The 12,013-nt window shown below is 55.0% G+C and overlaps 2 protein-coding genes across 5 annotated transcripts in view; both read right to left on the bottom strand.

The window, feature by feature from the left end:
* Positions 1-342: 342 nt before the first annotated feature.
* On the bottom strand, positions 343-6,193 carry Acr (acrosin). Its single transcript, XM_027925382.2, has 5 exons — positions 6,117-6,193; positions 4,991-5,197; positions 4,503-4,786; positions 1,488-1,633; positions 343-912 (listed from the first exon to the last, which is right to left on the bottom strand). Exons 1-5 carry the CDS (start codon positions 6,191-6,193, stop codon positions 343-345), a joined length of 1,284 nt encoding a protein of 427 aa, XP_027781183.2.
* Positions 6,194-9,500: 3,307 nt separating this feature from the next.
* Shank3 (SH3 and multiple ankyrin repeat domains 3) overlaps positions 9,501-12,013 on the bottom strand; it is a 56,965-nt gene continuing 54,452 nt past the window's right edge. For 2 of the 4 annotated variants that reach the window (XM_071609345.1, XM_071609346.1), the window contains exon 23: positions 9,501-12,011. In XM_071609345.1, coding sequence (XP_071465446.1) covers positions 11,420-12,011 — 592 coding nt within the window. In that variant the 3' untranslated portion in view covers positions 9,501-11,419. The remainder of the gene's footprint in view (positions 12,012-12,013) is intronic. The other 2 variants (XM_071609349.1, XM_071609351.1) reach the window with 2 other exon arrangements.

Below are 12,013 nucleotides of genomic sequence, written 5' to 3' on the forward strand. Positions count from 1 at the left end.
TATGCCGAGACGACCCCTTCTAGCCAGTTTGACTAAAGGGTGAGATAAAAACTAAACCTGGCCTGTGGACCCAATCACCTTAATCCAGCACTAGCGTTTAAGATTCAAGACACACAATTCACAGGAATGCATGAGAAGTTCCACCTTGTTGGAGAGTGAAAGGAGGGATGGATCTGATGGAGGTCTGGGTCGGACTGGATGGACAGACAGACAGAAGTCCAGAAAGCATCTCTTCATGTATATATATTTTTTATAAATAAATAAATATATGTTTATTTCATCTTTTTTTTTCCCCCCCTCAGGAGTGAAGAGTTCACCGGGTCTGCTGAAAACAGGGTGGGATCAGGATATGGATCCTGGAAGCTCAATGGTCTCCGTGTCATAAGAGGTCTGGGAGCTGGAATAATCCTTCCGCTTCAGGGTCTCTATGAGACGCTGAAGTCGCTCGGCAAAAGAAAGTGTTTGGGGAAGTTTGGTGGAAGGCCTTGGAGGAGGTGGCGGTGGCGGTGGCGGTGGCGGTGGCGGTGGCGGCAGGGTGGGGGTGGGGGCCGGGGTGGGGGTGGGGGCCGGGATCCGGGACGGAGACGAGGCTGGAGTATGGAGTGGAAGCAGGGGAACGGGCCGGGGTGGGCGAGGCTGGTGGAAGTACCAAGGACGGTGAGCCGAGGGCGGCCGGGAGCTGGGTCGGGGTGGGGGCCGGGGTCGAGTAGGAGGAGGTGGGGTGGCCGGCTGAATCATGTGCAAGGCGTTCGGACCGATCTTGGAAGCAATCCAGTCCAGATAGTCCCAGGTGGCCGTGTAGATTCCAGGGCGCTTAGCGCGGGCACAGCCTACCCCCCAGCTCGTGATCCCCACGATAACAAAGGGGCTTTGGTCGTTGTCTCTGCACATGAGAGGCCCGCCGCTGTCCCCCTGCCCAAAGGACACAGAGGTCACTCTCAGCCTGAGCCACTCTCCTTGCCCAGAGGGGTCGTGGGATTCTGGGAGGGCAGTTTCTGCAGCCACATGGTTTCCTGCTGCCAGAAACATAGATGGCTGTGCTGAAATTGGAGACGGTGCCACAGCCTCAGCTAGGATTGAGAACAGCATGGACGGAAATGGGTTTCCCGCAGTGAGATGAGTGAGGTGTGTGCACGCAGGTAGATCTGCCTGCATACACCAGCACTTGTGGGTTTGAATGCTTTGAGTTCTGGGAAAGAGGGGAGCATTGTCTTCAGGCACTAGGTTTGGGTGATATGTTCTGATGGCTGAGGTTGGGATCAAGTACTGAATGGGGTGATGAGTTCTCTGTAGGAGTAGCTGGTGGGTGTCACCTCTCATCTTCATTGTGACTGTCAGTGCTGGGAGAGGGACCAGGGAAAGATTCACTAGGGAAGGGCACTAGGCAGGGAGTAGAGGCAGTGGAGCTCAGGGACCCAAAAAGAGGTGTCCTCAGTCCTGAGGAGCCCTGGAGGGACCCAGGAGTCTGGCACCAGGAAGAGGGTTACCTGGCAGGTGTCGATCTTGCCTTCGGGATACCCTGCGCACACGTTGCTTGACGTGACACGCCCACTGTACCACTGGGTCGAGTTACACAGGTCGAGGTCAATGAGGTCCACACGAGCCTCCATCAGTACAGGCGATGGCCTGGGGGCTGCAGCCAGGCGGTGCAGTGGTCAGTGATCAAGGCAGACATGGAGGGAAGCCCTGTCTCCTCCTCCACGGATGGGAGCCCCCATCCTTTGTAATGCTCTAGTTAAACCTAGATCCACCAGCCAATGCCCCACCTTTCCTCATACACTCCTGAGGAAATACACAGTGAAAGAGCAGCCAGGGACGGGAGTGGGGCACTGTCACCTGGATGAAGAGGGAAAGGAAGGAAGGGTGGATGGGAGTGTATATTAATAGTAGATGAGGGTTAAGGAGGTTAGTTGTAGCATTAACAAAACAACTGGAATCTGCCCAGCACTCAGAGTCACATCCTGTTGTTCCCATTATTGATCCTGTTATTCCCTGGGGCTAGAGTGCCACCTGCCTACGGTGGGAAGTGGTAGCTGTAATCTGCCCAGGATCACTCTTCTCCAGACCCAAGTCTAGAACACACCGTCTGGCTAGGAATCAGCCTTCCTGCTTCTTATTCCTCATCAGGACTTCTCTTTCCAGCAGTGGAGCTGGGCTAATCAGTCCCTCCCCACATGCCTCAGATCTGTTTTGAGGAGACTGTAGGAATCTGGGTCTCCTTCACAGCTCCGACCCTGTCATGACCTGGGGGTTAGGAAAGGCCTGTCTGTGCAAGCTCACGCAAGCAGCAAGCATGGGGTCAGACGTAGCCCCACCACCAGTGCCTCCGTGCCCCCATCCAGTGCACACAGCAAGACCCCTTCCATGGCAGCACCACAGCCTTGTGGGCAGATCCAGAAGGTTCGCCGCCCAGGCAGGGAGCAGCCTAGGGAACACAACCATGCAGGCCCAGAGGGTAAGGGAGGAGATGCTGGAGGCATGTACACAGGGATGCACACTCAGCCAGCATTTGTAGATGACTGCTAATGTGTGTTTGCCAGGTGGGATTTTGTTCTTCAATCCCTTCAGCTACCACCATTCCTCCTATTCAAGCAGCAGCAAGGGATTAATATGTGCCCTGCCCTTGGAGTGGTGGCGACACTGAGATGGCAGGTTGTTAGCAGTCAAGATGACTTTTTAGATCTATGCAGAACCATAGTCCTGAAAGTCATAATCATTGTGAAATGCCCAGTGTCCAAAACAGAAGAAAGTTTCCTCAATCCCAGCCCCTTGGCTTAAGTAACAAAGGCCAGAAGCCCACAGGAACTCAAAATTCAAGGGAAAGAAGCAACACTCTGGGGTACTCTTTCAGCCCCAAAGAGTTCAAGGATTAGCCAGAACAAGGAAGATTCCGGTGAGTCACAGGAGATTGGAGCCTGAGTGTTTCTTTAAGACTTAAATTTAGGGGATGTTTGAAAAAAAAAAAACAAAGGAACAAGAGTGCCCCATTAATTTCTGGGGGATTCCAGGACAAAAAGGCCTTGCTTTGACCTCCAAGGTGTGTCTGGGAGCCTACAATTGAATCGCAGATGTGGGGTTGGAGTGAGGACCCCAAGAGCAGCCTTCCAGGGTCTAGAAAACCCTTCAAGCCATGGACAGGCCAAAGGGTAGAAAGGAGTGTGATCTAGAATAATGCATGTCCTCACTCTGGACACCATGGCAAAACCGTTAGCATCAGCAGCAGAGACAGGGGTGGGCACACTAGGTCAGAAAGTGATGGTCTCATGTCAGCAACGGCCAGTGAAAATGAGATCAGAGGGATAGGACTGGTAACAAACCCATCAGGAACTAGATCACCCGCTGGAACAAGGGAATAAGAGTAAAAGAAAGAATCTCAAACAAGTTTTAAGCCCCAAGTGGCTGAATTGCTTGAATTAAGAAGCATAAATTTTCTATTATCAAAGAAGAGACTGAGAGCAAGGTTTCTGTGTCAGCACCCTAATGTCAGTGGATGAAATTCTACGTGGCTGCTTATGGAAGACTGGAGTGTGGGTCATGCACAGAGGTCAAGTTCCACTTGGTTGTCCTCTGTCAGAATCTTGCTGTCTACAGTTACCCCTGGGACAAAGAGTACCCCTAGGCTTCAAGTACACGGGGAGATGTTGGGCTCCGCATAACCATGGAGTCAGCAATGGCAGTTGCTTTAGATTCCTCCCTGGACCCTCTGCGAGCCCATCTGCAGTGGAAAAAAAGATTCCTGTACTCACTCACCACTCAACTGGTGCCAGGTGGGTCGGGCAGTGTTGGGCAGGTGAGACATTTGGGCCAGAGAAGAGGCTGATAGCTTGCCAAGGCAGAGAAGTCTAGAGAGGCAGCTACCATCATCATGAACAGCAAGGGACCCGGTGGATGGCTCCAAGGTGCCCCAAATGCCGGAATACCCATGACCTGCAGAAAGCCCACCCACTGCCTGCCTGCCTCTAAGGTGACAGAGACAATGTCAAGCAGATCAAATGAAAAGGGTGGAAGTTTGTGCCAGGACTATCCAAGGACAGAGCCAGGAGCCTGCTGCTGCTGGTGGATAAGAGTGACCCTGTCATAGCAGAGGTTGGAGTTGTTCTGCTTGGAGGCCATCATTACACAGAAGCAAAACTAGCCCATGGCCACAAAAGCACATCTAGAATTCTTCTCTAAATGCTGTTTCAGTGTACATTCCTCATTTCCAGAATCTAGCAGGTGGGGCTCCAGGTGCCAGGCAGAGACAGGAACAAAGGCCAGGGTTCTACTTGTGCATGCCATTCGGCCTTCCGCTAGGCAGCCAGTCCTGTGACCTTGGACAGGGGCTCAGTTTCCCTCAGACCCCAGCTTCTTCAGCTGTAAAGGGCACTGTGACAGCCGCTGCCCATGGTACCACGATGGGAACGGAAAGTTGCTCAACTGGGCATCAGTGTATGATCCCTGCCTCTCCAAGCCCACCAACAGAAAGACCAGCATGCCCTCCTCAGAGCCCTTCCCACACTCACCCTTCTCCTTTATGTATCCCCAGCCAGCCACATAGCAGGTCTGGGGAACTTTGGGAGGGCCTGCCTTAAAATTGGGCAGGCAGCCTACCCCAATGAAAGGCCCACATGGAACAGGAGGGGTGACCTTCAAGAGAGCAATGTCGTTCCCCTCGGTCACAATGTTGTATTTTTCGTGGATGATGATTCTCTCCACATATCTCTCCTGCAGAGGATCATTCACTGGCATGTTTGTCCCATATTCAATTTCCTGTGCTCCAAAAATCAGTCTCCAGTCATAGACTCTTCTGTGGGTACAAAGGTAAAACAATCGTTCTCACAGATGGGTTGACAGAATCCCCTGGGGAGTAACCCTTAGAGCCTTCCCCCAACCAGAGTCCAGTTGCCACTTTGCCGGGGACCCCAGGGAGACCCCGCACAGAGCCCCTGGGGAAGTTCCCTTTCCAAAAAGAGCATTCTGGAGACCTCCCTCTGGGTGTTCCCGCACGTACTTCTTGTTGTCAAAGCAGTGAGCAGCTGTCAGCACCCAGTGGGAATTCAGCAGGCATCCTCCACACGAGTGGTACCTGCGGTTGTTGTGGGGCTGGTAGACCTGAAGGCTGACCATCCAGGGCCAGGCCCCATTCTGCACAACATGCCCTCCGATCACTCTGGAGCTCCCTTGAGGGTTCTGCCTGAACCGCAACCCACAGGGGCCACTGAAGAGAGACCGAGACACGATTCAAATCAATTGGCACAGCCAGTCCTGGGGAGAGGCAGGGATATGGGGCTGGGAAAGGTGGGAAAGAGCTGTGGGCTTCCAAGAAAAGGGAAACCTGGGGCACGCAAGAAGCCATCAGCTCCAGGAAGTGGTTTGGGGTTATTTTGGGGTCTTAAGTTATCACAAAATAAGGAAAGAGGGGCCATAGGTAGGGCTGTGTAGGCCATAGAAGTATGGGAGATCCCTGGGCAGAGTAGGAGGCTAGAGGTGGAATGAGGGGTCTGGAGGTAGAAGAGTATAATGGACTGGGGTCTTTAGAGACAATCTCAGGTAGGAGATCAGGTGATTTAGAGAATCTTGCGGCTGTAGTGGCAGGGTTAGATAGCAGCAGGAGGAGAATCCCTGCCAGCAGATACAGTGACCAACTGGCCTAGGGGGAGGCGCACTACGAGCAGTGAGACCCAGAAATGGAAGTTCTAGGAACTGTCACAGGTGGGAAGCCAGCAGTAGTTTGGGAGTTGTTGGCATTGTGGGGCACTTTAGGGGTGAGAGTCTGCAGGTAGATGGAAGTGCTAGAGGCACATGGAGTCAGGCTCATGGGGGACATCTCAGTTGTTCATGGAGGACAGGGCATCCTGAAAGTCAGGACTTGATGTCTGAGTGGCAGTGGGGTCAATCACCAGGGGAATTGGGAGCATGGATTTAGGAGCTGAGAGCTCTTTCTTAGGGGAAACTAGAGACAACTCCGGACCCAGGGTCTCTGGAACGATGGTTCTGGGAGCAAGGAGGGTCTAAGCTGGGTATGTGAGGCCCAGGCACTGCTGAGGCCCCAGTTTGGCCCCCTCCCTATCCCTGGACAGAGGGAGTCTGAGCAGGACCTGTTGAGCTTCCCTGACCCAGGAGCCCCTGACACTTACTCACACGTGGAGTTATCTTTGGCGACCACAGACACTGCCAAGACCAGCAGAATGGCAGTTGGCAGCATCTCCACCATACTCCTGCCCCCGCCTGGCTGCAGGCCATGACCTCACAAAGCTCCGTGGCCTCCTGGCCAATCAGCAGGGTAGTCTCCCCCCACCCCAGCAGTAAGCCAGGCAGGCCTCTCGGCTTAACTGATCCATGCTGAAGTGACGCCCCAACTTCCTGACAGGTTACCACTCCACCACCTGGCTCCCTCCACCCCCAAGGCCAAGATCTTCACTGCCAATTACTCTTCCAAGGTCCCACTGTGTGAGTTAAGGGTGTGTCTCTTTTCCAGCTGTAACCAGTGCAGACTCAAGCACTGAGGAGCAGATTGGCCCTGCTGCAACAAGATGGTGCAAGATGTCCGTGGTTAAAAAGAGTCAGGTTCAGAAGATCTGTGGATCCTTATTACCTGGTAGGGAAAACTGCCTTTTCCTTCTCCAAGTACATGCCATCAGTATACTTTTCAAAGAGCCATTTTGAATTTCCCAAGTTTATGACTACCAAGTCTACTTTCCTGTTCACTGCCAAGTATCACAAGGTCCCCTCCCTGGACATGGAGACCTCCTCTCTGGGAACTAAGTGCAACAAGTGGATCAAAGCCTCACCTTTTCTGATTGTCAGGAGACGGCATCTTGACTATCAGGAAGTGACAAATGTTTATTACATATTCCTGGATGTTCAAATGTTTCCCCGCCCCTGAAAGAGTGTCCGGAGCTCTGATCTGCTGTACCTGCATGTAGAGCACACCTACCTCCTCCACCTCAGTGGAAGTCTTGCCAGCTTATCAGAGGGCAAAGAGATTGTTCCTCTACTAGGAGTGTGACGAGAGCTCCTCTTGTCCACCTATTGGGACATCTCCTTTTCTCTTCCTGAGTGTTGAGTTTGGGGATTATGGATGATCTTGATTTCTCTCCCTATTTTCTCTACCCAAAGGACATAGTTTCTCATTTCTAAACCTTGCAGGAGGTCACATGCCCCTCAACTGAATGTCCAGCGGATCTCAAATATCAAGGAGTTCTCACCTCTCCCCATATGTGAGAACATCTCTTTCCTCCACTTCAGGTCCAGAGTCTTAAATCTCCTCCACCAAGAAGTAAGTCTCATCTCCACCACCTAGTTTCATCTTGTTGCATCTTCTCTACCTGAGAGTCAAGAGGTCTTATATCCTCTGCCCAAATGTCTAAAGGTGGCACTTCACTGGGTGAGTGTCCTGAAGTCTCAAGTGTCATAATGAAGTGTCAGGAGCTCTCATTCCATGACCCAACTTCCACAAAGTTTCCTATCCTCTACTTGAGAATAGTCTCATCTTCCCACCTGAATGTCACAGCTTTTATCTCCTTTACCAGAGCATCTCAAGTTCTCCTTTCCAAATTTCTCATATCAGCTCTGGTCTGTCTGTCTAAAGGTCTCACCTCCTCTACTTGACAGTGATGAAATCCTCTATCTCCTATTTGAGGAGATTCATCCAGGGTGTCTGAGTGCCCCCAGGGCAAAGCAGGGAGGATTCTGAGTTCCTGAGGACTCCCTGGCCCTGAAGGAGAAAGTATCTTCCCTCAGGTGTTTGGAGCTTTGGGGTGAAGCCCCACTTCCATACTACCTCTAGCAGGTTTCTGGGCTCTAGTCCTTGAGGACCCTGACCTGTCTTCTGAGGCTTTTGACCTGGGGGAATATTCATCTTCTCCAAACCCTTGGGGAACCAGAGGGGGCAAAGTTGTTTCTATGAAAGACAAGCCCCCCTACCCTTGCTCAGAAGGAAACCAGTCTCTCTGGTCCCTTCTCTCTCTCTGCCGCAGCAGGCCTTCCCAGGGCCTCTCTCCTGGACTTCCTGGGTCTTCCCTTCTGTATGATGACCGGAGTTTCTAGCCTAAAAATGAGACAAAAAAAATTGAAAATGTTGAACATCTGTAATTGTGGGGCTTTGTAAACAAACTGCAAGTCACCAATCCCAGCCTGAAGAGGGACTTTGCCATCACTTCAGAGCCACCAGAACTTCACCTGCCCCCAAGCAGCCTGCAGGGCATCTGCTTCCCCTGGAGAGCACACTGAAGGCTCCCTCTGCCCTCAGCTTTGATCCTCTTCCCAGGCTCTTTCTGCTTGGCTGGCCAGCTGGCTCCTCCCCAAGCCTTACCACCAACCCCTAACGTGAGTCAGGAGTAAGTCTGTTATGTTCATGCCAGCAGAGGGGCAGAATCCACAGACCCCAGAAACCCCTGCCCTCAGGCATGGCCCAGCTCTGAGCCCCGGCTCCTGAGGTCTCTACCCTCCCGCTCAGCAGGACTGTCAACCCACTCAACTCTCTGTTCCTGTTCTCTCTCATCCAGGTGCCCCTCCCCCACACTGTGAGCTACCCCCCCCCCAAGATGCCACACAGGCTGTCTCCCATGACACATTATTGGCCAGTGCCAGCTGGCTGTGCACAGGAGGCCTGTGCCCTTGAAAGTCATGTCTAGGTCAAATAGCCTGAAGAGAGAAACCTCACCTTCCTGAGGTGCTGGTCCCCAGAGGGATGGTCCCAGGTGGGAAGCTGGAGATTAGAGGGCTGTGGGGAGGCAGAGTGAGGGTCAGGGAAGGAAGGCTTCCTGGAAAAAGGGACCTGGAGTTCAACCTACAAAGGTGGCGCGGTGGGCGATCCAAGCAGAGGGGGAAAGGGCAACGATGCACCCCTGAGCCACCAGACGGGCTCCAAGACTTCAGGAGTGGAGTGAGGCCAGGGAAGGGAGGAGCAGGCCACCTTGGAGGCCAGAGGGTGTGCGGAGAGACGCCTTCCTTCACAAAGACAGTCGGGTGTTCGTGAGCAGAGGGCAGGAATGGAGCCCAAGACTAGCGCCTGAGCCCAGGGAAAGAAGTGGGCCCTACTGTGTGCAGCAGGCATGGGCAGGACAGGGGGGAGCACGAGAGGACTCAGAATGAAGGACTGTGGATTTTAAGAACAACTGGGCACTGGAGAGAGGTTTTAAGCCCTAGATTTCAGATCATGACAGAGGGACTGGGGTGTAGCTCGGTGGCAGAGCAGGAGGTTAAGAGCCTGGGTTTGAGCCACAGAACCCCAAAATGAAAAAGTGGCAGAGACCATGGAGGACCACCAGCCTGGAGCTCAGGAGCCTCCACTCAGTGAGCTGCTGAGCAGAGAGAAGGACCAGTGTGGGCAGCCTGGAGGCCAGCAGTCCAGGGAGAAGCCAGGAACTGAGCAGGGAGGCCGGCAGAGGCCTGGGTCAGAGACACATCTCTGAGTCACCAACACATTGGTCAGGGCTATGGGACTGGGTGACCAGTCTCAGAGTCAGAGCCAGACTCTGCTTCCCAACATCCCTTCAAACAGGCAAGTGGAACATGGCTTCATTTCTTATAAATTTATTACATAATAATATTATAATAATTATTATCAATAATAATAATATAAGAAACATAGATCTCTGTGGGGTGTATCACAACGTCAGGGTCAGGAGGCCTCAGGACTGGAGCAGGGGGTGAAAGCCCCTGGATGGAACTCCATACAAAAGGAGGGGTGAAGCAGAACTGACCCTGTAAAGTTAAAAACCCAAATTGAACGGAACAGAAAACCCACAGGTGAGTGTGAGACTGAGTGTGTATGTGGCAGTCTGTTACAGTGACCGCTGCTGTGTGTGACCTGGTCTGTTGGTGAGAGGGTCAGTGGGTGTGACTCTGAGCCCAGGGAATGGGGCCGGTGGGCCAGGGAGGGGCAGGCACAGACCGGCGTGCCAGGCCCCTGGGCTGTGAAAACTTCTGTTTTCTTTTATTTTTTTTTTTTTTATTAAAAAAAGCTAGAAATATAAACAGAAACTTGTGAGTGACGTGGATGGAGCTTAGTCCAGACTCCAAACCCTAGGTTTAAAAACGCCCCAGGCCCCCCACCCCACAGGCCATTGCTGAGTGTGAGGAGTCACAGTAGGGGGGCTGGGGCACCCTCAAGGGTCTCTGACTCTCCCCAGGGCCCGTGGTGGCATGACTCTAGGGGACCCCATGATCCCCTCAGAAGCCCAAAGAGGGGCACTGCCTCCAGGGGGCCCTTGGGCCTCCCCCAAGCAGCAGGAATTCAGCAAAGAATCCGCTCAGGCTTGGGGAGGCTCTGGAAGGACAGGCTGGGCAAACAGCAGGGCCCAGCGGCAAGCTGGCCCGACTTTCTTTGGAAGAGGAGACGGGGTGCTTTCACAGGCACACACCCATGCACACACCCATCACACATTTCCACAGCCCCCACACCAGTCTACAGCAGCCCCAGGGGGCCACTCCACAGGCACACACAGGGCTCCCACGTGCTAAGTTGCACCCGGGTTTCACACGCACACAGGTGTGCACACACACAGGGTAAGAACAGGAGACTTTGGGGTCCGAGGCAGGGAGGCTTCTCTGCTGTAGTTGCCCAAGAACATGGAGAGGATGCTGGACCCCTTCTTGGGGAGAGACCCTGTGAGGAAGATGGCTAGGGGTGGAGTGCTAGGGCCCAGCCCCAGCCCCAGGGCAATGGTCTCCCAGGCCACAGGGCCCTGCTGGTGTCCAGCAGGACCTGATGCCTGCCGCCCCTGCCCCCCTCCCCCCCGCCCCCGAGCAGCACCTGAAGGGTGGGTGGGGCACACTATAGCTCAGCAAGGGAAGGGAGCCGAGCTGGGGCCCCAGGGTGGGCCGCCAGGACCCTGGCCAACCCCAGACCAGCTGGAGTGTCCCCTGCCCCGTATGGGGTGGCAGTGAGGGGCCGGAGATGGAAGACTGGGCAGCTGCAGTGGGACCAGCGGGAGGGATAGGGGAAAAGGGGGCGGGAACTATTACGGACAGAGATATTTGTTCCTTTTCTCGTTCCAAATATAGAGTGGATTAAAATATGCAAAACAGGGGGCTCCTTGGCCCCCATCTAGAACCCCAATGTCTCCCCCCTCCCCCCGAGTCACCAAGGCGTGTCCTGACCTCGCATGCTGGACTAGTTTCCCCCTCTGGGAGAATGGCCACCCGGAGCTGTGAAGGTGGTGGTCAGGCCGGAGCACCCCACCCCCAACCAACTCCCGCCCCAGCCTCCCTGGTCCGTGCCCTTTCTGTGTGCTGGGTGGGGCTCGGCAGCAGGGCAGGGGAGGGCACTAAGCAATGTACAGGGCAAGTCTCCGAGCAACAGCAAACGGGACGATTCATGCAACATTCCTGGCCCGGGCGCCGTCGTAGGGGGCGGGCCGAGCCCGCGGCCCGGGGTTGGGGTGGGGAGCCCTGCCCGCAGGGCGCAGCTGGAACGGGAGTTGGGGGTAGGGCGTCAGCTGCCTTCCAGCTGCCTGAGCGCGCGTTCGATGTTCATGCGGTGGCCCACGCGCGTGACGCCCAGCTCCACGAAGTCGTCCTTGGTGAGTGCGGGCAGGTGCGCGCCCTCGATCTCGTGGTCCTCGAAGCGGTCGCGGTGTTCGCCTAGGTGGATGCTCTCCAGCCAGTCGCCCACATCAAACTTGCTCCAGAGCTGCAGCGGCTTCTGCTGGAAGGGCCGACGCGGGCCGGGGGCGCCGGGGCCAGGGCCAGGCGCAGGCGAGGGCAGCGGTGACGGCGAAGGGGAGCGGCTGCGCGCACTCACGCTGCGCACCACGAAGCGCACCTCCTTGGGCTCGTGCGGAATGGAGAGGCTGGACGACTTGAGGATGGTGGGAGGCGTGAGGCCGAAGGGCCGCCCCGCGCCTCCCGCGCCCGCCCCCAGCCCCTCCACCCGCTCCAGCGACGCGGGCTTCACTGGGCTCGGGGCGCGTCGCGCCACGGGGTAGCGGCCGCTGGGCCGCACAGAGTAGGAGGCCCCGCTGCCCGGGCCCCCGGGGCTGCGCTGCGCTGAGATGGTGCTCAGCTCACCGAGGCTGCTGAAGAGCCT

This window comes from Marmota flaviventris, chromosome 3 (assembly GCF_047511675.1).
Source record: "Marmota flaviventris isolate mMarFla1 chromosome 3, mMarFla1.hap1, whole genome shotgun sequence".
Lineage (NCBI taxonomy): Eukaryota > Metazoa > Chordata > Mammalia > Rodentia > Sciuridae > Marmota > Marmota flaviventris.